This window comes from Meleagris gallopavo, chromosome 5 (genome assembly GCF_905368555.1).
Source record: "Meleagris gallopavo chromosome 5, MGAL_WU_HG_1.1, whole genome shotgun sequence".
NCBI lineage: Eukaryota > Metazoa > Chordata > Aves > Galliformes > Phasianidae > Meleagris > Meleagris gallopavo.
The window spans coordinates 25,633,754-25,656,674 of NC_139408.1; the positions used below are offsets into that span (position 1 = coordinate 25,633,754).

General features: G+C 38.6%; 2 protein-coding genes across 7 annotated transcripts in view; one reads left to right on the plus strand and one right to left on the minus strand.

Moving 5' to 3' along the window:
• Nucleotides 1–14,439, plus strand: part of TMEM62 (transmembrane protein 62) — a 31,188-nt gene extending 16,749 nt beyond the window's left edge. For 2 of the 3 annotated variants that reach the window (XM_085224859.1, XM_085224861.1), the window contains exons 13-14: nucleotides 470–588; nucleotides 1,620–4,753. In XM_085224859.1, coding sequence (XP_085080985.1) covers nucleotides 470–588; nucleotides 1,620–1,946 — 446 coding nt within the window. In that variant the 3' untranslated portion in view covers nucleotides 1,947–4,753. Of the gene's footprint in view, nucleotides 1–469; nucleotides 589–1,619; nucleotides 4,754–14,307 lie in introns of those variants that run through there. The other variant, XR_014883521.1, reaches the window with a different exon arrangement.
• Nucleotides 6,888–21,287, minus strand: PTGR2 (prostaglandin reductase 2). Of its 4 annotated transcripts, none has more exons than XM_019615591.3 (11): nucleotides 21,197–21,258; nucleotides 20,901–20,994; nucleotides 17,008–17,076; nucleotides 16,041–16,159; nucleotides 15,279–15,470; nucleotides 14,317–14,487; nucleotides 13,534–13,743; nucleotides 12,578–12,699; nucleotides 11,648–11,735; nucleotides 10,899–10,938; nucleotides 6,888–9,663 (listed from the first exon to the last, which is right to left on the minus strand). In XM_019615591.3, exons 3-11 carry the CDS (start codon nucleotides 17,042–17,044, stop codon nucleotides 9,599–9,601), a joined length of 1,044 nt encoding a protein of 347 aa, XP_019471136.2. In that variant the 5' UTR covers nucleotides 17,045–17,076; nucleotides 20,901–20,994; nucleotides 21,197–21,258; the 3' UTR covers nucleotides 6,888–9,598. The 4 variants fall into 4 exon arrangements, with proteins under 4 accessions (XP_019471136.2, XP_085080990.1, XP_085080988.1 ...); XM_085224864.1 differs by having other exon boundaries at nucleotides 15,279–15,483; XM_085224862.1 differs by lacking the exon at nucleotides 20,901–20,994 and having other exon boundaries at nucleotides 21,197–21,287.
• Nucleotides 21,288–22,921: the final 1,634 nt, after the last annotated feature.

Here is a 22,921-nt window from a genome sequence, read left to right on the forward strand (position 1 = left end):
TAAGAATTTTAGCTTTTCTCTTAAACTGTTTCTAAAATAGCTACTGTTGTGGAAGTAACATGGTGCAGGATATGCATTTTGATTTGTAAACAATTCCAGCTTGGCTCAGTTTATGACTGTCTCTAAATTTTACTAGTTTAGTAATTCTGTGGTAGGGTCAGCACTTGAAAGGATTTATTTTTTTCATTTCTCTTGTTAGGGAAATGTTGTTACAAATTCTCACTGAGATTAAAACAATTTAGATGTATTTTAATTGCATACCGCAGCTCATGGATGGGCCATAGCAAAAGGTCAGGATTCATTCACATTAAGAGTGTTCAGATTGCTGTTTGTTAAACATGAAACATGTTTAATCCTACAGACAAACAACAATCATTGTACACAGTCAAGCATTTTGATCTAAGAATTAGTGAAAGAGTTACAGCACCACCAGAAAATACAATGCAGAAGTATGTTTATTTTCTTTCAGGACCATGGTTTGTAGGCGAACTGATAGACGGCCAAGTGGGAGCCTGTTTTTCCTTTGGGGTGTTTGTTGGTGGTTCCTTCTTACGGGGTGGTCTCACATACGTGGTTGGAATCTTACAGGTATGTGTTTACAGATGAATGTTGACAAACTACTCTCTTCTGAGAGTATTTTGTTGGTTTTTAATATAATCTTAGAATCATAGAATCACAAGGTTGGAAAAGACTTGTAAGATCACCTAGTCCAACCGTCTTCTCATTACCACTGCTATCACAGTGGTAATTTTATAAAGAACTGCTACCACAGTTTATAATTTTATAAAGAAAGGAGTTCTGGAAGGATAAAGATTAACCATGCCTGACTATGGCAAACTTTCTAACCTTTCTTCAAACTTAAAAGATAGGACAGAAGGAAGTTGTGCATATGTTCCTCACGCTTCTTTTCTCCTATTTGATGTTCTTTCAGACTCTGCCTCTAATCCTGACATCCAATGTCTACAAATTTACCCTTCACTCTGAATTTTTTTTTTGTCCTTACAAACAAGTTGCAGTAATTAAGCAAAAGGAATGTCCAGGGGCAGTTGTTGCACATTGAATATTCTTCAGATCAGTAGGTGTCACTCTCCAAGTAGACCTGAGTCTAGTTTTCTCACTAGTTTGATCTGGCTGCCCTCTGCATTTCTCAGCTGCCTTAGTCAGAAAGCCAGGGTGTACTTCCTCAGCATCAAAGTCTGAACACTGTATTGTTGCCTTTATTAGGGTCCCTCCCTTGTGTCAGTGCTAACACTTGTTTTACACCACAATGGGCTGGGTCACAGAGCGAAATTGGGGCAAAGGCTTTCATTTTTTTGTTACAGTAGTATTTTGCCAAGTCTAGCTCCATCAACTAGATCCAGGAAGAATCAGGTGAATAGTAGTGCCTTGTACTGCAAGAGAGCAGGCAGTAAAAGTTGGCCTGGGACTGAGGCTCAGACAAGCCCGCCTCTCTCAGTTGCAGTGTCTCGGAAGTGCAGCCTGAGCTTCTAGCTTTTGGAATTGCACTCAGCATTTGAAATGGGACAGTTTTGTGTGCTCTTATCTTTTCATGCTTTGTGTCTTGCCCAGAATATTTGGCTTGATCATTGTTGTCTTTTTTCTACTTTTTTTTTTTTCAGATGTTGTTTTTCAATGTGCCATTAATGGCCTATCTCTGCTGGTGCCTTTTCCTGCGGTGCAAAGGTCACAGTTTCTGTTCTCATATCCATCACGTCCGACGCCTCTTGGTTGTGCTTATTCATCTGGCAATGGCACTCCTGCTGGCCTGGCAGGTCTATTCTTGCTATTTCTTGCAGCGAACCTATGGGACCTTGGCTTTTGTCCTCTCCCCCATGAGAACATGGTTGGTGGCCCTGACCTCATTTCTGATTTATAAAACCTGGACGTTTCAATCATCTGAGCTCAGAACTTATGTAGTAGAAATGAAAAACTGTCAGAGCCTCTGAAATGCAACACAATAGTCAAAGTTCTTCAACTTAAGATGCAAACTACTGTTTTGTGGTGTTGGAGTTCTGTACAGACCAGCCATGAAGTGGTAAGATCTGATGCTGCACCTCCATTGCTGCATAGCTGTAGTAAATGTATAACAGTATGTATTATATATGTGTGTTGTATTATACATATGCAACATACTGTATAATATGTTATATAATACAACTAGACATTAATACAGTGTGCAGTAAATTGTGTAATAATCTCTAGTATGTTTTTATGATACAAAGCAGATATGTCTGTATGGATCACCAGTGGAAATGTTTACTTGTTACTACTTTGAATGGAAAATATTTTTAATTCTTAAATTCTTGATTTTTATAATGCTGGGAAAAATGTGAATAGATCTGGATAACAAGCTCCAGGATTTGTGTGTAACTGCTTATTTCAAGATTTGCATATAATTCTAGAGGATTAGACCACATGTCCTTATAAATTAATATTCATTATAAGGGTTCTATGTGGCCTTCAATGTAAGAGTCTAATGCTTACACACACTTCTTAGTTCATAACGGTCTGTAGGAGTTCTTTATAGGCTGCTGGGTATGTATTATGTGTTAAATATGTATTTGTGCATATGTTCACCTGAGCCGTGGTCCTAATCTTACCCTGGGAGCACTAGTTAATTAATGTGCTCTTTCTCTGGAAGGAAATAGTTGTTTTCCACTGTTGTGGTTGCTGATTTTCCCACAGTTGACTACTGAAAGGACAGTAAATGGTTGCCATTGGAATTCACAGCTGTAGTCAAAAGTTCAGCTTTAAAGCAAGGAGACAACTGTCTCAGGTTGGAAGATCCAAAAAGGAATCCTGTGGTTTAGTGGCTGTATCCTTGCTAAAGAAGAGGAGTCAGGCTGTGTTTCTGGGTCTCAGTGCCACCGAGTGGCCCGGGAAACTCATTTCTTTATTTTTGTTTTTCCTTTCTTGTCTAAGAACAATAGAATAGTTATATTTACTAAGAACTTAAAAAAACTAGAGCCAAAAGAGCTGAGTTGTTTTTACTAATTATGAATCTATTCTGCCCTTCTTCTTAACTCCTCTGGGAGTGTTCTACAAAAAGGCAAAACGTGAAGTCCTTAATTCTAATAATCATTCTTTGTTATACCTTAAAGTGATTGCCAAGCATCCTGCCCCAGGTTCCCTATTTTTAAAATTAGGAGAACACTGGCCTGCTTCATAAGATTGTAGTGAGTAGAACGTTTGAAGTAGTTTATGTAATTTTACAGTGACTTATTTATGGTTTGTCAAGAAAAAGCAGGTATAACTTATTTATGTCACCTTAGAAAAGACAGAAACTGTACTATAGGAATTTGAGAATACAATAAATTAGAAGAAAATGCTACTTAAAACTAAGACTTGATCTCTAAAATGAGAGCCTTTCTAGTCCTTAATTCCCATTCACTGTGACTGGTATAGCAGGAAAAAGTTATTAACAGCCCTCATTTGTGTAAATTAAATACCCTGTTAAGAGAATACTTTGTTTATCACAATGTCATTAGCTGCTATGTAAGTGTTTTGCAAAACATTTGTTTAAAAAAATATCAGAAAGGCAGGGCTCAACATTTACTAGTGAGAAACAATAGTGGAAATGTAATGACAAATATGGTGTTTTACAATGTTGCTAGGAATGCAAGTACTTTTGATCAGAGAGCATACGAATGGCAATAAAATGAGTCATACCTATAGCCTGTGGAAAGAACTTTATCCTGAAAGGAGATGGACCTTTCTTGTCTGTCATCTGCCACCACATCCTCTTACACAATAATCAACTATACTTCTTGGTTCTGTTGGATGTTTGGTAGATAGATGGAATTATTTTAAGAACTTGTTCATACTAGTCTTAGTGTGGCAAGGAAAGGTGTTTTATTTTCAGATGTGCTGTCCCTGGCTCTGAGGACCTCCCTAAGAATGACACGCTGTTGACATGTGGTTGATGTGTGAATTATGTATGCATGTGGGACTACCCTTCTGTCCTAATCTCAGTGAAAAGCATGGCATAGAAACTGAGAATTCTACCCTATGCAGGAAAGACCTGTTCCAGGGTACACCTGTTGCAGTTCTTTGTTGCTTCATAGAAAAGCAAAACTGACCTTGTCTCATGTTAATTCAGATTTCTTTCTTTCCTTAATCTCCTTTCTGGAACTTTAGCAGTAAAATGTTAACTTTGCTAGTTGAGCTATGCAACTTAACATGGGAAAACTCTATTTACCATTATTTGCTTGAAAATCTTTTTAAATCGTTTATCTCAGCAGAATGGAAGTTCTCAAGAGCACATAGGGGAGATAGCTTCTAATTTAGCTGTCCTTATATGTATAAGCATATGGTTGCCCAATTCAACTGCAGATAACAAAAATCACAATGTATATGAGTTTTCCCTGGTAATACTGGTAATAACTGGATGAAGCTTGGACAAATATGCAGATGCTATTACAGTAAATCTGGAAGCCACCCTATAAAAATATGCCTTTTCTCCTCTGTTGCTCTTGATGCCCAAAAGATACAAATCAACATGGACTAAAGTAAAATGTTCTAGTGATAGCAGGATCTGTGTTGACTTAATTGCCTAATTCGGGTCCTCTTTCAAAATTAAGCTCTTCTGATCACTAACAGGATGCATTCCTCTTATATCAATTAGCATTATTTTAAGAAAGATGTCATAGTGTTGCATGGTTTTTTCCAGTTCAGGGATGAGTTAAGCCTGGAAAGATTTTGTTTATCTTTCTTAAAGTTTATAAATAAAACAACTTTGGCATTATTAATTCTAGCATGTGGTTCTTAAAATATTAGTATGGCTGTTGGGGGTAACCATAGGAACCTAGACATCTTCCAATGCCAAGAGTATCCTTTCCAAATTGTAAGTAAGAGGACAAGACATGAAGTGATCAAAGCAAGTAGCAGATCATGGAATCAGACTGCTGTAATATACTGTGTATTGCCTGCAGGCATCAATAACATCTGTGAAAAACCAGCCTTTCATTATATAAATGCTGCTTTTAAAGTACCTAGCAGGTTTGGGTGGTTCTGTTGTGTTTCTGGTTTTCCTTTTTAGTCTGCATGGTGAGAATGACTTTAAAATACTTGATTCTTATTTGAAACTGGAAATAGATTTTCTTTTGCAAAGAAAAGTTCTGATAATGCTTTCAAATACTTTTGTTATTAAAGCTTAAGTTTTTGTTAAGCTTTATAAAAAGCATCTGTTACTTTCTCTTTGTGAGATTTTTAGCTAATGAAAGGATTTTTGTGCTTTTCTCACACCTTCTGTGGCATACTGAAAAAGGCAAGGAAAAAGAAAAAACCGAACATGAACAGTTCCAAGAGTTCTAAGAGGAAACTTATTCTGCATTTGCTTGGGTATCTGAGGTGTAAGTGATGGCTGCCTGGAGAGCAATGAAGGCTCACAGTGAAGTCAGCTGCAGGGACAAGCTGTTTTGGTTTGCCGTGTTCACTGCTGCTCATGCGGCTTTCTAATGGGATTGCTATTGCTGAGAGGCAGGGGAGGGGCTTTGGGTAATGGGATGTAAAGGCAGTACCATTCCAGGGGTGAGAGCAGTAGTAGACAGCATTCTGCCTTTCTCCAGTCACCCAAGAACCAGGAACAGGAAGTCCTACTGTGCTGGCATCTATCCAACCTTCGCCCCATCAGAGCCTGTTCCTTGGCCAAATTCCCAACCCAGGTTACAAGGAAAGCAAGCAGGGCACAATGGAAGAGAGAGAGGCTCCATGTCCCAGAAGAATGGGAGCTTAAGGAGGGTCTCTGAGGATGCTGTCCTCAGAGCTACAGAGGAGCCAGTCTAAGAAGATACAGGAGCAGGGGCAGACTGCATAGTCCTGTAAAACCTCACTGCCCTTGCTCACTGTTTTCCCTCAGTCTCTTATAAAGTAACACCTCCCAGTTCTTATATAAACACTGCCTACTACTTTGTACTTCATTCACTTTCAATAGTGCTGGCCACTCTTACCACCATTTCACCTTACAGTGAGTGCTGTGCCTAACTCAATGTAACTAACCAGCATATCTTTCTGGTTGCAAAATTGTGTCCATGTGGCTAAACAGTTGACTCATTTTCCTTTGTGCTTTTTCCTGAAGTTTTCAGTTGTGTCACAAGTTGTTCTCTAGACCTGAAGTTAATTCCAGCTGTTGTTATCCTTGCAGGATAATCCTTCTGCTCATGAACTCTTATCCCTGGCAGTCTGTTTGTGGACTGCATAAACATTTCCCACTTCCCTGCTGTAATACAGGAAAGTAGTGTAAGACAAAAAAAAGCACTAAATAGTCCTACATCTGCTTCTACTATCAATGCATTAAAAAGAAAAAAGATATGGAAGCTACTTGGAAGGTGTCTGCCTTCTCTCTCCACTTTGGCTGAAGTTGCTGCTATGAACTGACAGAACCACCTATATGGGGGCTGGTTAGTTCTTTTTCCAGGTATCTGATATTTTCCATTAAATCCTTGCACTAAACCATGTGACCTAGCACTAATCTATAGCCAACAGCAACTTTTCACAGTGCATAAGGAAAAGAGATGAAAATGGGAGTGCGTAAAACAGGCAAAACATAAACAAGTGTAAGATGGGATCAAATTTTTTTCAATGATATCTGTCTAATGCTGTTTAAATGTTATTAGTTGCAACAAGAAATGCTTATTGATAGAGACTGCATAGCCAAATTTCTAGTACCTTCTAGCTTAAGATCATCTGAGCTACCATGCGCTGTCTCTGCATGGTAAGGCTTCCTGCACAGATGCTGGTCCTCTGCAGTCAGTGGTGGTGCTACATCCAGACTGGCCTGGATTTTCCTTAGCAGCTATTTGTTACCTTCTGTTAAATGAGACCTCCCCTACAGTGCAAAATGTATGATCACTTAAGAGTCACTATTACAATAAGAAATTAAGACAAGGTTGCAAAAAAATATATTTTTTATTAACAAATATAGGCACTTCATTTAAAAGATTTTATTCCTTTGATTTTTATTTATTCTGAAGAGATAACGTTAGGCCAGGGTTCACAAATGCAGAAAAGTTTTCTAGATATTGGAAGTACCATGATGAAGTCTACTTTAACTGTCTGTATCTCTTTTTTTTTTTTTTTTTTTTTTTCCCTATAGTCATCTGACTTATGCTGGCAGAATATTCCTCCCTGTGAGTTACCTAATCTACTGGAATGCTGCAGCAATCAAGCTGCCTTTATTACAGTAGAGAATTAATATCTCAGCATGACCTCACTCTAGGTCACCCTTCACATCATCAGACTGCAATGGGCTTACAGTGTGCATGGATTACTAAGCAATTGCTGTAAAAATCATCATGCTGGGAATTTTAAAATTTAATCATATTTTCAGTTGTGAAAATTCAGATCCTAGAGGCTGTCCTTCTTGGAAGGTGTGTCAGCTCATGGTCCTCACTCATGAGCTCATTCTGTAATAGCTCTTTAGCAAACAATGTTCAGAAGTCCAACGTTTGTACTTTGGACAAGCAAATGCAACTCTGGAAGTATAAGTAAGTTGCCTTCACCCATAATGTGTGAAAACATTTTAACACCTTTTTAGCAGCGGTTATTGCTATGCTGCCTTCCTTACATTCTTGCAATACAAACTGACCACAGGTCATGGATGAAATCCCTTCTGAAATAGATGCATGTAAGTAACTAGAATGCTTTGAATTGAAACAAAAGGGTCTTCAGTTTTAAGATCATAAGGCATCATCTTTTCTCAAAACGTTGTTGAAACATATATAGATATATAGATAATTTATATAGATAAAATTGGTAGGTTAGAGGAAGCCAAATATAGGGAAATATAAGCAAGAGGATGTTTAAATTTGTGTGAAGAAGTGGGCTGTTTGTTTTGTTTATTTCTTTTACATTTGGAGATGAACTTTAGGAATGAACTGGACTTTAGGAGGAGGAAGTCTATGCAGAAAGATTGTTACAGTGCATTAAGGCCAGCCTACTGCCTTGTAGAAGTTTTACTGCAGAAAGGGCGTGCATTGCATAACAGCCTCCAGGCTGATGCTGTTTCAATCTAAAGTGTTTGTATGTGGGAGAGAAGAAAAGGAAAGGTGACAATTAAGCCACATGATCTGATGTACCAGAGCACTCAATAGAACATCTGGTTCTGTTTGAAAAGGCTGCATTTCCTCTTAGCTCCCTCCTCTCTTTCTCATCTGTGTACAAATTATCAAGTCTTTAAGCTTGAAATGCCCAAATTTCAGGAATGAGTATCATCTATAAACAGTCAATAAGCAGGAATTCATAGAATTTCTTTCATCTGATGCTTTTTATCTTCATTTGCTAACTACAATGATGCTGATTTTCTTCCACAACAATTTTGGCTTCTGTCCCACCATGATGTTATTGCTAGTGCTCAAGTTAGTGATGTTGATATTGGATTGAGAATCAAGGGACTGTTTTTCACACAGCTCAGAAAGATATGAGGCAGTTCTGTTATCTGTTCTCTTTCTACAATGTGCAAAAAAATTTAAATGCCAAACTTCCTGAATAGTTTATCTCCTAGTTCTTGGATTCCACTTAGTTTGAGTGTAGGTAGTGATTCAAGAAGATCTAGAGGATCCATTCTTAGCCTGCCCTACTGCTTGGAAGCACTCCTCTTAAAGGCAAATATTTAAAACAAAACCAATAGCTTGTAAGTTACGCTGTCATAAATTATCCTAATCACTAAATTAATGTGTCAGTGTTTCTAAACGTACATAATGGTGGAATTCTAATGGCTTTATTTTGAAGACATGTTTAGATTGCATCAGTATCACTTGGCTTGAGGTTATGTTAGTCAAACTTGGAAACAGTGGCTTGCTTCTCAAGCTTCCAAAATGGTAAAAGAGCATTGTTCCGCCAAAATAAGCTAGCCCTTATAGCTGGACCTTCCTCTGATGAAAGTCTCAGGTGGCATGCAGATGGAATTCTAAATGAACTAGGTTTAAGGTACTCTGAAAAGAGGCTATATAATGATACAGTACAGAAAACTGGGAAATGCAATCAGTGGAAACTTGTTCCAGATGGCAAAACAGAAGTATCTTTGATACTACAGAACTTGAGTTGTAGGAAAGGAATTTTTGATTGTTCTTATCTGGAAAAAAAAAGTTAGACCACTTACAATTTTAAGATGATAGCCAGATTGATTGGACTGTCAAGCTAAGCTTATGATAGCCAGATTGATTGGACTGTCAAGCTAAGCTTATACTAGTAAATGAAAAATTATCAAGTTCTTGGGCAATGAGACAAATTAGCATAGGAACAACACATATGTATGCAAGTAATTCTTCCAACATCTAAAACCAGGTGACTGTATACAAATTACTTATTGGAAATAGACCACCTCAGGAACTAACTGCCAAACCATACCCATAAATTACTTGTAAGTGTGCTAATTGATTGCTGTCAAATCATGTCAAAAATATTACCATTTTTAGTATAAACTATTGCATTCCTGTTTCCAATTCTGTTCAGTTTATTAGCATGGTTTTTGCCTTAGCATCCTAAAACATCTGCTCTTAATATATAAAGAACAACTGCTTATTTAAGGTGGTAATTACTATAAGTAAAACTTGCTTATTACTATGGATAGAATCAATTACTTTTCCCCAAGCAATGACTTTTACTTAGAAACTAGGACGATCTGTTTTCCAATATTGCCTCCATTCATCATGGACTGGAAAGCAGCTTCAAGAGAAATAATGACATAAGTTAGTTCCAAATCAAATGTACCAAGTAACTTCTTTTAAAGAAAATGATAGAAGCAAACATGAAGTAGTTCCTCAAGCAGGAGCAACTATATATTTATTCTTAATCATATGCCAAATTAATGGAGAGGGAAAAAAAGCCAAACTAGTGTAATAAACTGCCACAGGCAGCTTTGTGTGATTTTTTTTTTATCAATTTTTAAGTACCTATTTCACCCAATATAAGTTCATGATTATATTTTTTGCTTTTGTTATGAGCACATAAATGCCAAAAATGAAGATGAAGCATGACTGCAGAGCCCACAAATGCTATCAGTTTCACAAACCTTTGTGAAACAAATAGACTTATAAATACTGTGCTTATAGGCAACATAGTGCAAGCAATGTGACAAACTGATTCCAAAAGAATGAGTAAATAAGGTGTGAAATATGCCTGCAAAATTTGATCTGATTCCCTCAAAATACAAATTTTTACAAGTAGGTATCAACAATAAATGAAAATGTAGAAATAAATGTGTATCTATACGTTTGGGCCAATGCCTATTTCTACTGATTTTCAGTCTTACAGAAATAAACGGGCTACATTCTTTTCTGTTACTCAGTAGGGATGCATTCTTACAGTGCATCTTGAGTCACCTGGCTTTTTAGCTTTGTCTCATTGGAGTCACAGACCTCCATGGTTTTTATATTCATTACAGATTTTTGGATGAGGCTATAGGCTATCTTGTGTCTCCAAAAATATTAACGTAGATTGTTTTGTCATGGCTAGTATGTTTTTCCTTTCCTTGTACAGAGCTTTCAATTTATTTGTTGCTGAATCTGCTAACGAAAAGTACTGTTAGAGACAGACTTCTTGTTTTGAAGCGTAAGTTCAAAGTTTCCAAAAGACCCTTTTGTATACAAGTTCCAGAAATGGGCAGCACCTTAAATCAGTAAGACCAGGATGATTGTGAACTGCTAACATAACAGTTTAAACACTTTAACCTAATGCCCACCTCCCCACATTGTAATTCTGGGGAAAGAAAACCTGCAAACTTCATATCCAATAAATTTTTAAACATACGTGAGTTTCTTACAGAACACTTTAATATCTTGTGATTTTTATTATCTAAAACATGATTCTTAGTGTTATAATAAAGAACAAGAATCTGAATTGGCAAATGGCTTCTACTATTGTTGCACTTAATGTTTTTAGAAAATGTTATAAAAGCTTACCACCAATATTCTCTAAGCCTTCTACCACTGTTTCTCTGACCTGTCAATACAAAAATGTCCTCTTAGCTTTTGTCAAACAAGATTAACATCTCTTAGGAACTGCCACAGAAATGCTAAGGATTCTCTGGCTACAATGGACAGTGCTCTGTTTCAGCTACCTATGTTCCAACATCAAGATAGAAGCCAATATTTTGATAAGACTATAGCTAATTTAGTTCTTCAATCAGAACAGGAAGATTTGTGCACATGCCAAAATCCTATACTTTGCAATTCTTCCAGGTAACCACACTAAAGAATCAAAAACTAATTTAGAAAGACTTTACAGGGAAAAAGAAAGATACCAAGGATTACCACTTCCAAAATAACAAATAGTGATTATGAAGCTTGAGACAAAACTTCTGACAAGATCCCCAAAAGCATTCAGAACATGAACTAGTCACATATTCAAGGGATCAGGCCTTCAAAAACTTTTACTTTTAAGTCAAAAAGCACTTCTATCCTACACAGAACGGAAGAGTACAGATCTCAGCGTCATGTCTGTCATAGTGCAGCCGCACCACTCATGATAAGTATTCACTATAGGTACTACCTGATATGCTTTCAAGTGTACTTAAGCATTCTCAAGAAAATCTCTCTGATCCTGGAGCACGGTAAAACAGCCAGAGACAAAGAAGTAGTGGTATGAGTACAGGAAGTCTGATCTGAGGAGATAATAGCAAAGGACACAGATTAAATGTAAAAATTCCTACCTTCAGTTTACCTTCTTGGATCCACTGACAGAGTTGCAGTACGCTAGCTTCTTGTTTGTCCATATAATTCAACACCAAGAATCTTTCTCTGTGAAAGAAAAGAGTGAGCCTTGAGCTAGGAAAGGCTGATAAGCATGTTCTGAAATCTGCAAATTTTTAAAGAAACACAACAATATTGAAACTGAAGGAATGTCAGTAATGATTACAGTGATGCTTGCAGAGCTTTGCAAGCTTGTTAAGACAGGAGCAGGAACTTGAGAATAACACTGATCTTGAACAAAAAAATTTGTTTCAAGGATCAGAGAGAAGCATGACAAAAATCAAGAGCTACTGCCACAAAAACAAGTAAACGTCCATGAAATGCACACTGATTTTTTTTTCTGTAAGTGGGCCTGGAATAGATGGTAAGTATAAATTAACTTTTTAGCTGCCCAAAATTTTGCATACAGTGCTGTCACAGCTGCCTAAAGCATTCAAGTTCCCATTAGTTCCCATTATCTAATGAAAACCCAAATACTAAAACTGAAATTTAAAAACAACCACAGCTTCAGCTGCATTTTTTCATTAAAAAAAATTTGATTTTCTCCTGACCCACTACACTTGAAGAGATAGGTGTTTTGCAACATGCTGAGAACAGAACCATGGCAACGCGTTCCCTTATTTTGAAGAATCTCTCAGAGACTCCAAGACTAAATTAAAGAATCACAAATCTATGTTAACATGTAACATTATCTTTTCCCATTTTTATGCCATTACAGAAAATGTAAGAGAAATAATTTAATGACGCTGAGATTTTAATTTTTCTGGTGTTGCAACATTCTGCTGCAATTACACATGCCTAGTGTGGATCTACAGACTATCTTCTGAACATCAGACTCAAAAAATCTTGTGACCTGGAACCTGGTCACAAGTTCCAAAGGAGAAACGTACCTTGTGATGTTTCTTTCTTTCTGTATTTTTTCTGTGTCAGGAGGCAATGGAGGAGGATAAGGCACATCTTTGTTATACTGAGAAATCTGTCCACACAGGATGATGTGGCTGTTCTGATTCATCTATTTGAGACGGCACAAAGTGAGAAAAATTACATTCCTTCGTCTCATAAACCACGTTTTCTAGAGATGCACTAGAATATACCACACAATTTTCACACAAGTGTCTTTATTTAGAATCACCTCTCCTAGAAAAGAGCAGAATTTCAGCCCCAGTCAACCTGTGACAACCACATAGACAAATGCAGACAAAGAGTGGAAAAACATGCTGTACAGTATATGTAGCATTAAATATGAGGAACATAAGTAGTTTTTTTTTTTTACTGTGTGGCTTTTTGTGAGGAGAGGGACTAATAGGATACAGCTGTTGGATACAGGCTGTGATTTAGAGATCCCAAAGACAGCACTGCCAGCAAGGCCTCTCTGCCATGGGACACAGACTGGTTTCATGTTTACATGAAAGAGGGATGGTCAAGAGCACTAATGGAGGTCCAACAGAGCTGCCAGTAACCCAGTACTAAAACACAAGATTACTGCACTGACAGAGAATGTTTTAAGAACAGTACTGTCTCCTGGCCCCCAGCCCCCCGCGATGGGCAGGGAAAGGAAGGGAGTGGGGCAAGGAGTGAGGGAAAGGGTGGGGGGGAAAAAAAAAAAAGTCATACCATGTATAGGAAGCAAGAGATCAGAAGAGAAACTATGTTTTCACTAGTGTACTGTGAGGTTAGACCAAGTAACAGGCACTGATGTCAAATGTTTGATTCCTGATGAGGATCAGCACCAAAATTAGATCAACAAAGTGGAAAGCTTATTCTACTATATTGCAGGCTTAATTCAAAGCTGAGTACACAGACTTTGGAGAATGATGAGAATAAAGCTGATAGTTGGCATAATCACCTGGCTTATAACTGTATCACTGATCTCTCCACCAACATTGTCAAAGTAAACATCCACACCACCTGGGCAGAGTTCACGGAGCTGCTGTGCCACATTCCCTTTCTTGTAATTGATAGCAGCATCAAACCCCATTTCTGAGACCAAAATGGAGCACTTTTCATCTGTGCCAGCAATACCCACAACTTTAGAGCACCCGTCCAGATGGCCAATCTATTGTTAAAACAAAACAAAACAATAAAGAGAAGCTCATCATTTTCCCCATGCATAAACATTAGGGATGTCTTATCCCACTAAAACCCAAGACAGCAAATTTTAGTGTACATTCCCAGCCCATGCAGCAAAAGAGCTTTTTGTTGTTCCTTTCTCACATGTAGAGAAGAGGCAGTTCCCAACAGAATTACACTGCCTTTCCAAATCACTGACTGTGGAATTACCAACACTGTGAGGAAATGTTTACTGCATTTGATAATATAGGAAAAATGGAAGTTGCCAGTCAACTCAAAGACTGTATTCAAATGGTAGACTACTATAAAAAACACACTGAGTATACGTTTTTAGAGTATCCACTTCATTCACCTTGGACCCTTTTCTGCTATCCCAGTTTCAGGAAACTTGAGTTTCATACCTAAAATCTCTCAGTGAGTGTGAGCCAAATCTGTGAACCTTCCCATGAAGTTACACTCGTTTGTATTTATAATGGTTTTATCTGTATGTTTACTAATCATCATGTTTCAGAACACAAATTTAGTAACTCCATATCCTTTGTGTCTTCAGCCAACCTACCTGGCCAGCCAAAGAACCGCAGGCACCAGCTGCTCCACTCACCACCATGGTCTGATTGGCACCCACAGTCACATGGCCTTTCTCTCTTATACCTAGCAAGGCTGTCAGTCCTGTCAATCCAGCTGCGCCAAGAAAGTAGGAAAGGCGTCCATTCACAAGTTGTGGAACAACCTACGAAACAAAATCACATGATGTTCATTTCTTCTAAGGTGAGGTTTTGCTATTTGTTATTTGACTGGTGATACAAGAGTAATTCAGGATATTTACAAGGCAAGGTACAACAGACAGTGACAAGCTAGCTATAAACTTGTTCTACCTTAACAACAAGTTTATATAAAACGAAACAAAGATTATACGTCCACAGTTTTAGAAAAAGATTGTGAGTAAAATCACTCACAAGAGCTTAAATGATGGAAATATGGAAATGATGGAAATGATGGAAAAAAGCATCCAGCGGAGTAGAAGTCTCATGCAATGGCAAACTATCCCTATGTTAGTGTAAAGGACAAAATAGCAGTGTTATCAAACATTAGGATTGCAGATCAGTGGCACTTCTTCCATGGAAGAAGTACAAGCTTTCACTAACATGTTGGTAAATAAATTTATTTAAATGTGCCTAAAACCTTTCATGACTACACTTCCATGGATCAGGAATAGATCTATCTAGAATTAGAATAACAGAATTAATTAACAGAAGCAACTTTGGGGAAGTTTATTAAAAACACAGCAAGTGAAATAATACTGGCATGCCTGATAGCCAGCAAAAGCATTCATCTTTTTCTTTGTTAAAAGCAGAAAAACTGTTACAGATTTTGCCAACTGTGAGTTCGTCTGCCTTTTGAGAATGGATTTCTTCGTTAATACCAACTTGATTTTGATTAAGAAATAGTATCATTAATTACTCTTTAAAAAAATAAATAAATTTATGAAAATAAAATGGTGACAATCTAGGTTTTGTATACCTTTTGTAGCAAGCTTCCATCCAGAATGGCCACTGTCTGCCAGGGCCAATTGAAGGAAGTGACGATGTCTCCTTTAGCAAAGTTATTATGCTTGCTCTCCTCCACAACCCCAATGCCCCCACCATCAGCAACTTCAGATAGCTGCCAAGGCAAGAGGTAATCTGAACCCGTATCTTCATTCATCCGGCAGCGCTGAAAGACAAGACTTTAAGGAGAAGCTCTGGTGGAACACATCGTTTAGTTATAAGAAGTTCAAATGAAGCTGGGGATGAGATGTGTTTAAAATGTCAGACACAATGGGTTACTCAAAAATCTCTCAATAAGCCCCAAATATTCATAATCTTCTCTTAGATCTTTCTTTCCCTGCTTATTCACTCGGTACAAAAAGACGGGACATTCGAGTCTCCTTCACTAGTGCTACCAAAGCCAACATGTTCTACAAACACTGCCTCAAAGTCAGCCTCATACCCAAAGGCAAGCTGGCTTGGACCTGACAAGATTTCCTCATATGCCATTCCTTGACTGCACGAATCACAGAAATGTAGGATTGCAAAAAGCAGCCAGAAGTCATTGAGTCCATCTCCATGCACTGGAGAATAGCAAAATATGTTTACATCATCCCTTAAATATTTAAGTATTTTCTTTGTATTTCCCCACTAGAGATTTTAGGATTGTTAACTTCTGTGTTAAACATCATGAGAGGTACAGAGTTTAAGGTAATTTTTAAAGAAGTTCTGGCTTAGTTGTAAGCTCACCACGTACCATGTAAGGATCCACAGAGAGATACAGGGTTCTAACACGTACTTGTCCCTCTTGCACTGTGTCTGGTATTGTACTTTGCTCCAGTCTGAAGTTTTCAGCCACTGGCACTCCATTCTTACCTAGAATTATTTTGAAATGAAACAAATAACTGAATCAATGCGGAGCTTCCTTTAATCAACAGGGAAGGCATTTTTAATGATGGTAGTCCATTTTAAAATATGTTAGCTTGTCTCTGTTCACAGCTATAAAACTATCAGCTAACTCAGCAGACTGAGATTTAAACAGGTGTACTCCCACTGCCCAAACTGTAGACACAGCCATAACAGACATTCCAAAATTCTCAGCTAACCCCTCCTGACTATTGAGGACTAATTTCTACAAGAATTATCTCCAAAGGCTAATGAAGTATTAAATAACTTGTTTCAAATCATCCTGGATATGCAGCACAAGAGTTGTACACTAACCACTATTCTAATTATCCTTGCCAGGTCTATTCTGATTTGCAAGCAACCTTTTGATCTACATTTTGTGCAAATCTAGACAAACAATGTAGATTTTCACGTTAGTGGATCTGATGGCATTATGCTTCACTGGCCAGTACAAGGTACTTGCACTTATTAATAGTTTCCATGCCGCTTGTTGAAGCAAACTTTATAAAAATATTCTAATAATCTTACAAAAAGAAGAAACGCCAGAACTAAAAAACAACACTTGATAATCTTTCTTTGCACTGAGTCTCTAGTCCTAGGGTTTTCTCATAATTATGCATTATTTTTTCTCAACCATGAGTTTAAAAGTCTGCATGTAGAGACTAAATAAATACACTTCATAATAAACTTTGTTTATTGTTGCATACGGTATTAAGATATGCAAATCTGACGTTAGTTTCTGCTTCTACTCTCACCACTTCAGACTATTAGGCAACCATGACAAACACACTGCTCCCTTATTGCAATAAAATACATACCAGGGCGTGAATTCAGCACTACTCTTTGTATAATCATTCCTGCTTTTGCAGCGATTTCACACTGGACTCCTACAAAGGAAAACACTGCTTGAAGGGCTGAAACATAAAATCCCTTGAGAAAGAAAATGGGGCAAAGTAGTCGGCAATTTGGAAATGGGGTTACAGGAGTTACGTAATACACGTCTTGACACCACTTACAAATCCCATGGGAAACCTAACATCCACTCTGTCCCCTGCACAGCAGTAAGGGAGAGCTGCAACATCCGCTGCACCATCCCACCAGGCACTGCTCTGCTCTCCTACTGCTCTGCTGGCATTTGTAGTGAGAGCAACCTGATGAGCAACCACAGAGAGCTGCAGAAGAGAGGAAGAACTAGCAAATGGATGCAAATACAAACAGCTCATCCAAAATAAAATAGACTTAGAGGTGTGGTGCAAGTGAAATCCTGCAGACACATTTCCCGGCTGCCAGAGTTTCACCTGTTCCTTCTGACTTCTCCCAAAGCCTGTGCTTTTCAGATAACACTGCCAAAACGCAGTACTTTGCTTTTGCTCTGTTGCAGTTGGATCCATCTGCAATAGCCTGATATCCTGGCAAAGCAATTGCCAAGAGGAGGCCACATAGTGGCTTCATTACAAATTTGAAAAGAGTGAAACATGAGCCTCACCACTTTTGGTATTCATGCCCAATAGTCATATAAAACAATCTCAAGTGAAAAATAAACAGACTTGTGAACTTTATACTCATGCAGTTAAAACAATGTCTGTTTACACTCACGTAAAATCCTAAGAAGAAGGACAGCCTAAGGTAAACTTTGGCAAATCATGGGTTCAGCATCATACTCCACTACAGATTTCTTTGTGATCTTAGGCACGTTGTTTTCTAGCCATTTCATAAAATATTTTCAGAACAAAAATCCATATTCTTCTCTAAACTTTGAAGTGAGCAAGTCTGTTCTCACAATGGACTCACAGACTTTATAAACATGAAATTACATATTTTTACTTCATATTTCGTGTCATTCCTGAGCCAACTCAAGCATAAACGATCTAATTTTGCGTTCTTGAGTTCTTGAGCATCTGAATCCTCTTACACTACCTTGCCTGATAGTATTTGCATAACAAAATTACATTCAAGTGGTCCACATAGCAATTGTCTTAGCATCTGAGAATCTGTGTTAATTCCAGCATTTTACAAATGTCCAGAATGTAGGGAATGCAATTTAAAATCTTCCAGTAAACGATTCGCACACATACAGAACTTGGCTTAAGTTTATAGCCACTAATGACACTGCTCTGTGCAGAAACAATGAGTTAAGAATGTAGTGAATATAAACTGACATCAGCGTGACAGTTCACATGAAATCTGGACAAATAATTCCTCTAAGTACTATTCATATTCAGTTCAAACCTATCCATGGTATTAAGTGTTTGATCCACTGTTCATAAAGTACACAGAGTAGGCAGAATCACTGTACAGCTCATGCTTTACGGAAATGTACGTGCTCAAAAGTGATTCTATTTTTGTTATCCTGAAACCAAATACCCTTATTATGCAAGCACAAAAACCCAATCTGAATAAGAGGTCATAAAAAGCATTTTTATTGTGACCAACACATATTTGAAATATCTGCTTTCTACTACAGTACAGAGGAAAAAAAATGCAGTTCTTAAAGAAGTGTTGAATAAAGATATTAACATAACATAAAGTAATTAATAATTACTGAAACAAAGGAAAGGCGGTACAGAGTGGCACAGGAAAACGCAAGTGGAAAAATATACAATGTAAGTTTGGATTGCTTCTCTGAACAACAGAAGTTCTGAGGGAATAAAAATGCTATTGGTTTCCCAGGCCATTTTCACATCTTTAGGCTGAGAAGCCTGTGTACTAATTCGTCTGAAGATCTTCCAGATACAGCAAGTGGGAGGACAGGAAGAAAAAGAGACTGGCAAATGAAGTGCCACCCATTCTGTGACAGTAATATGTACCATTGGAAATAGACATTTACTCACAGATATGATTGCACTTGTCCTACAATGCAAGCCAGTAAGCACACAAGCAAACGTTCACACTAATATCAAAACATAATACAAAACAATCTATCTTTCCTCATTTCATAAGCAATAAGTAATTGAAGAAAGAAAGTAGAAGTGCCATCGTTTAGCGCCATTAACTGAAGAAAGCTTTGGGAGGAAGAGAACAGATTTTTTTTTAAGTGAAATAAATGGTTTTGTCCCATATACATAAAGCTTTTCAACATACATTTAATGCAAGTATTAAGAACACTTTTGGATTTTTTTTTTGTTTGTCTAAATTTTGAAAAGACCAAAAGAAAGCAGCATTACTATGGTAGCAGTACTACCATTCTGGCTTTTCCAAATAAAAATAGTCTGAGTTTTTTGTTCTTTAGAACAAATGGAGTTAAAATTGTGAGTTTTGACATCATCATTCTAGGCCAAGATTGTCTGACCCACATTTTGAGTAAATAGCATTAGGATACACAACAGCAGCACCTCCAGGGCACTCTCAAATACATTCTAGCCCAGTTTAACTCTTATTTCATTCTCTTCTTGTCTTTCTTCTCCCATTTTTGCAAACTGACACGACTACTCCTTTTACAAAGTGTAAATTCATCAGCATTAAAACACTCCCGTTTGTTTGTCTTGGGCTTGGTGTAGAGATCTACTTGTTTCTAACATTGTTTATAAGACAGTTTTCAGTTGCATGTACTTCTGACAAAATAATTTATCTGCTTCCAAATTGTCAAAGCCCACATCAGGTGTGGTCCAGTTTAAGAAAAAAAAAAAAAAAGGAAGAATGGGAAAAAAAAAAAAAGGAAGAGTGTGTAGTTTATTCCTCCTGTGTCAGACCCAGGCAGCCAATATAAACAGAAGACAAGACTTGAAGTCTTCTAAAACTGTATCAAAATGTCTTAGGATCTGTGTTTCCTAAGAAAGAGCTTTCAAGGAAGAATGATTTTGAATGAGGAACACGCGGGAAGGAAGGACTGGTATTATGAATCAGTGAGAACAAAGAAACGTGCAAGGAATAGCAACATAAGGGCCAGCAAAACTCAAAAAAATAATGGAGAGAAATGGAAGAACTGGGAACAACAAATGAGGAGGTGAGACCAAGAAAGCAGAGATGAAGAAAGATGGGCAAGGAGCTTAAGACTGTGGCGGGGGAGGGGGGAAGGGGGGGGAAACGTAACTAACTGAAAAGAACAAAAAAGTGAATGTAATGTATTAGGCATCAAAGTTCACCACTCCCCTAAGATGCAGTACATTAGAACACAACATTAATTACATTGCAAAGTCAAGTTTTCAAAAAGTAGAAGCCACAATCAATACAGACTATGATGAAGAAAAAATGCATACCGTAAAAAAAAAAAAGTACTTTTCTGAGCTGAACTAATAATTTCAGCTTTCCCAATGTCTCATGCTTCATTTAATTCTCAAGGCGAATTCCCACAGTTCCTCCTACAGTCAAACTGGACTGACATACAAATCAAAAATTCCAGTAGGTACACAGACTCATGTCTACATACAGTTGGACTGTATAAACTTCGATTTTCTCAGATTTAGGTGTCATAAAGAATGGAAACTCCCAAGTACCACCTCTTGGGCAGGTTTGGGTGTGTGTTTTTTTTTAATAGCTGCCTTGTATTAGAGTTGATGAAAACTGTTTAGAATTACCAACTCCTAAGGCTTATTTTCCCTTAGGAGAATTTCAAGTCACAGATGAAGTCAAGGGTGCAGATAGCTCCCAGAAAGGCCGGAGCGTCACTCCGGGAGAAACTCCTGAGAAACACCTGACACTGCTGTGAGCGCTGTGATGCGCACGGGGACTCCCACACACGGGCAGTCCCAGAGCGCACTGACTGAACACCTACCAGGGTGTGAATAAAGACTGCGAGAAATCACTGCCCAAGGCGGGAGGGACACTGGAGATCGTCTGTGGATGGTTCAACACCACAGTTTCTGAAGCTGCGAGCAGAACAGCACAGGAGAGAGCGCTCAGAAGCAACAGTGGCCCCGAGGGCGGGCCAGGCACTGCCCCAGCTGACGGAGGGGAACCCAGATGGTGCCTCAGAGCCGCGCCACCTAATCACTCCCAGCCCGGCGCGCGGAAGCGACGGTTAACGGCAACCCGCACCTGCGGCGCACGCCAGCCATGCACCCCGCTCACCTCAAACCCCTCCTGCAGCGCCCCAGCCAGACCCCCGCAGCGCGAACTGGTGACCGAGCGCCCCGCCCCCTGCGCGTGCGCACAAAGCCTGCGTGCCTCCGCTTAAAGTGGCCGAGTCCCGGGCGCGAGCGTTGTGAGTGGGGCGGGAAGGGCTGAGGTGGGAGCGTAGCCTTCTGTTCGCAGCGTACGCTTTGTCCTACGTTCCTTCATCCCAGTGAGACTGAGCTCTGCGAGCACTTGTTGCTTGTGAAGGGCGGTTTGTTTTTCACTTTTAAGGGTAATGCTGTGTGATACGTGCTTCTTGTTTCAGTGGATGAGATTTTGTTCACTGATGTGATATGGGGCTGTATTACATATAGCTTTCTGGCCACTCCTAAAATTCCAGCAAAGCTGCTGTTGTATACAACGTAATTCTGTGTGTGTGTGTATATACTTTCATAGGCTATATGTGTACTTGCAGTATGTGTGTGGAGGGGTGAAGAGGCATCTTTATTTGAAGAAACGGTAGTAAGAGGATGAGCCATGAAAAAGCAGGGCTCTCCCTGCACGACTCCCCAGGCTGCCCTGCACATCCATACAGCTGTGGAACTGACTGGGAAAGGCAAACCGTTCTGTGGACACTGTGTCCCCGGAAACTGCTGTGCTGTGCAAACTGACTGCTTCAAGAACTGGAAAAACTCTTACAGGTTAATAGTCCTAGCGACTCTGCCCTGCCTCTTCCATAAAGGCAAGGTCTTTCTGCTATAGCTTTAGCCATGGTATTTTAGTGTATCCAAGAATCATCTGCATCTGTGCCAACATAAGATCACGTTCCACAGGACTTGAAGTAATGTATTTGGTACTGGTCTAGAAAAGAGGAGTAACAAGAAGGCTTACACCTCCATATTCTTTTTTCAACTACATCAGTTGGACTAGTGAGAGATAACACCTTCACCAGGACTAACTCTCAAAGTAAGTTTTCAAGTCTGAAGTTGCTTCCGTAGCTTTGGGTGGATGTATCCTGTACAGAGATGGCCTTTTCTAATGATGAATGCTTACTTGCCTCATACATGCAAGAAAATAACATTAGCTTCTGAAATAATTACTTCTGTAATGTTGTGTGTCATTAAAGGAACAAACAGGAGAAGATTACATGTTATGTGTTAATGTAGTATATCTTGATGACTATTGATAGTTAGAAGAATACTGATGAAAACTTTGCTCCATATGGTCATATGTGCATAATTTTGTTTCTATATACTATACAGTGGCAATACTACTTTAATGACTTTTGTGTTTATATAAAGTCTTTAAGTGAGCAGTGAAAATCTCTGGATGAGCCCACTTTGTCTTGCCTAGCCTGTGGTGACTTTATATTCTGGCTGAACAAAGTTATTGTGAAAGGTGTTACAGCAGTCACCTGCAATTTCAGCTGAACCCTTTTACTCCCTTTTCTCCCACTACTGTCTGTCTCTCATTGAATCCTGCTTATTTGGAAGGGAAGCTGTTGTGAAATAATCTTAGGTGTGAATTTAAAATGCAGTAGCCATTCTGCACTGACTTGCCTTGTGGATACATGTTCTATGCTAGGAATGCCTTTTTGTGGTGTGGCTTCATCTACCTCAGACTAAGCTAAACCTCAGAAAGTCACCTTTAGTGTCAAATAAAACTGTCAGTGATGGCAGGCCATTGTGGAACAGCTATTACATAACACATATTAGGAGTATTGCCACATACAAACAAGGC

Bases quoted from the DNA above. Each gene is read 5' to 3' on its own strand.
- PTGR2 (XM_085224862.1), bottom strand. From the start codon at position 17,044: ATGATTATACAAAGAGTAGTGCTGAATTCACGCCCTG. The intron at 15,471-16,040 runs GTACGTGGTGAG...CTTGTCTTTCAG, and splicing joins TCTCTGTGGATCCTTACATG to CGCTGCCGGATGAATGAAGA. The intron at 14,488-15,278 runs GTATACAAAACC...TTTGTTTCGTAG, and splicing joins ATGGAAGCTTGCTACAAAAG to GTTGTTCCACAACTTGTGAA.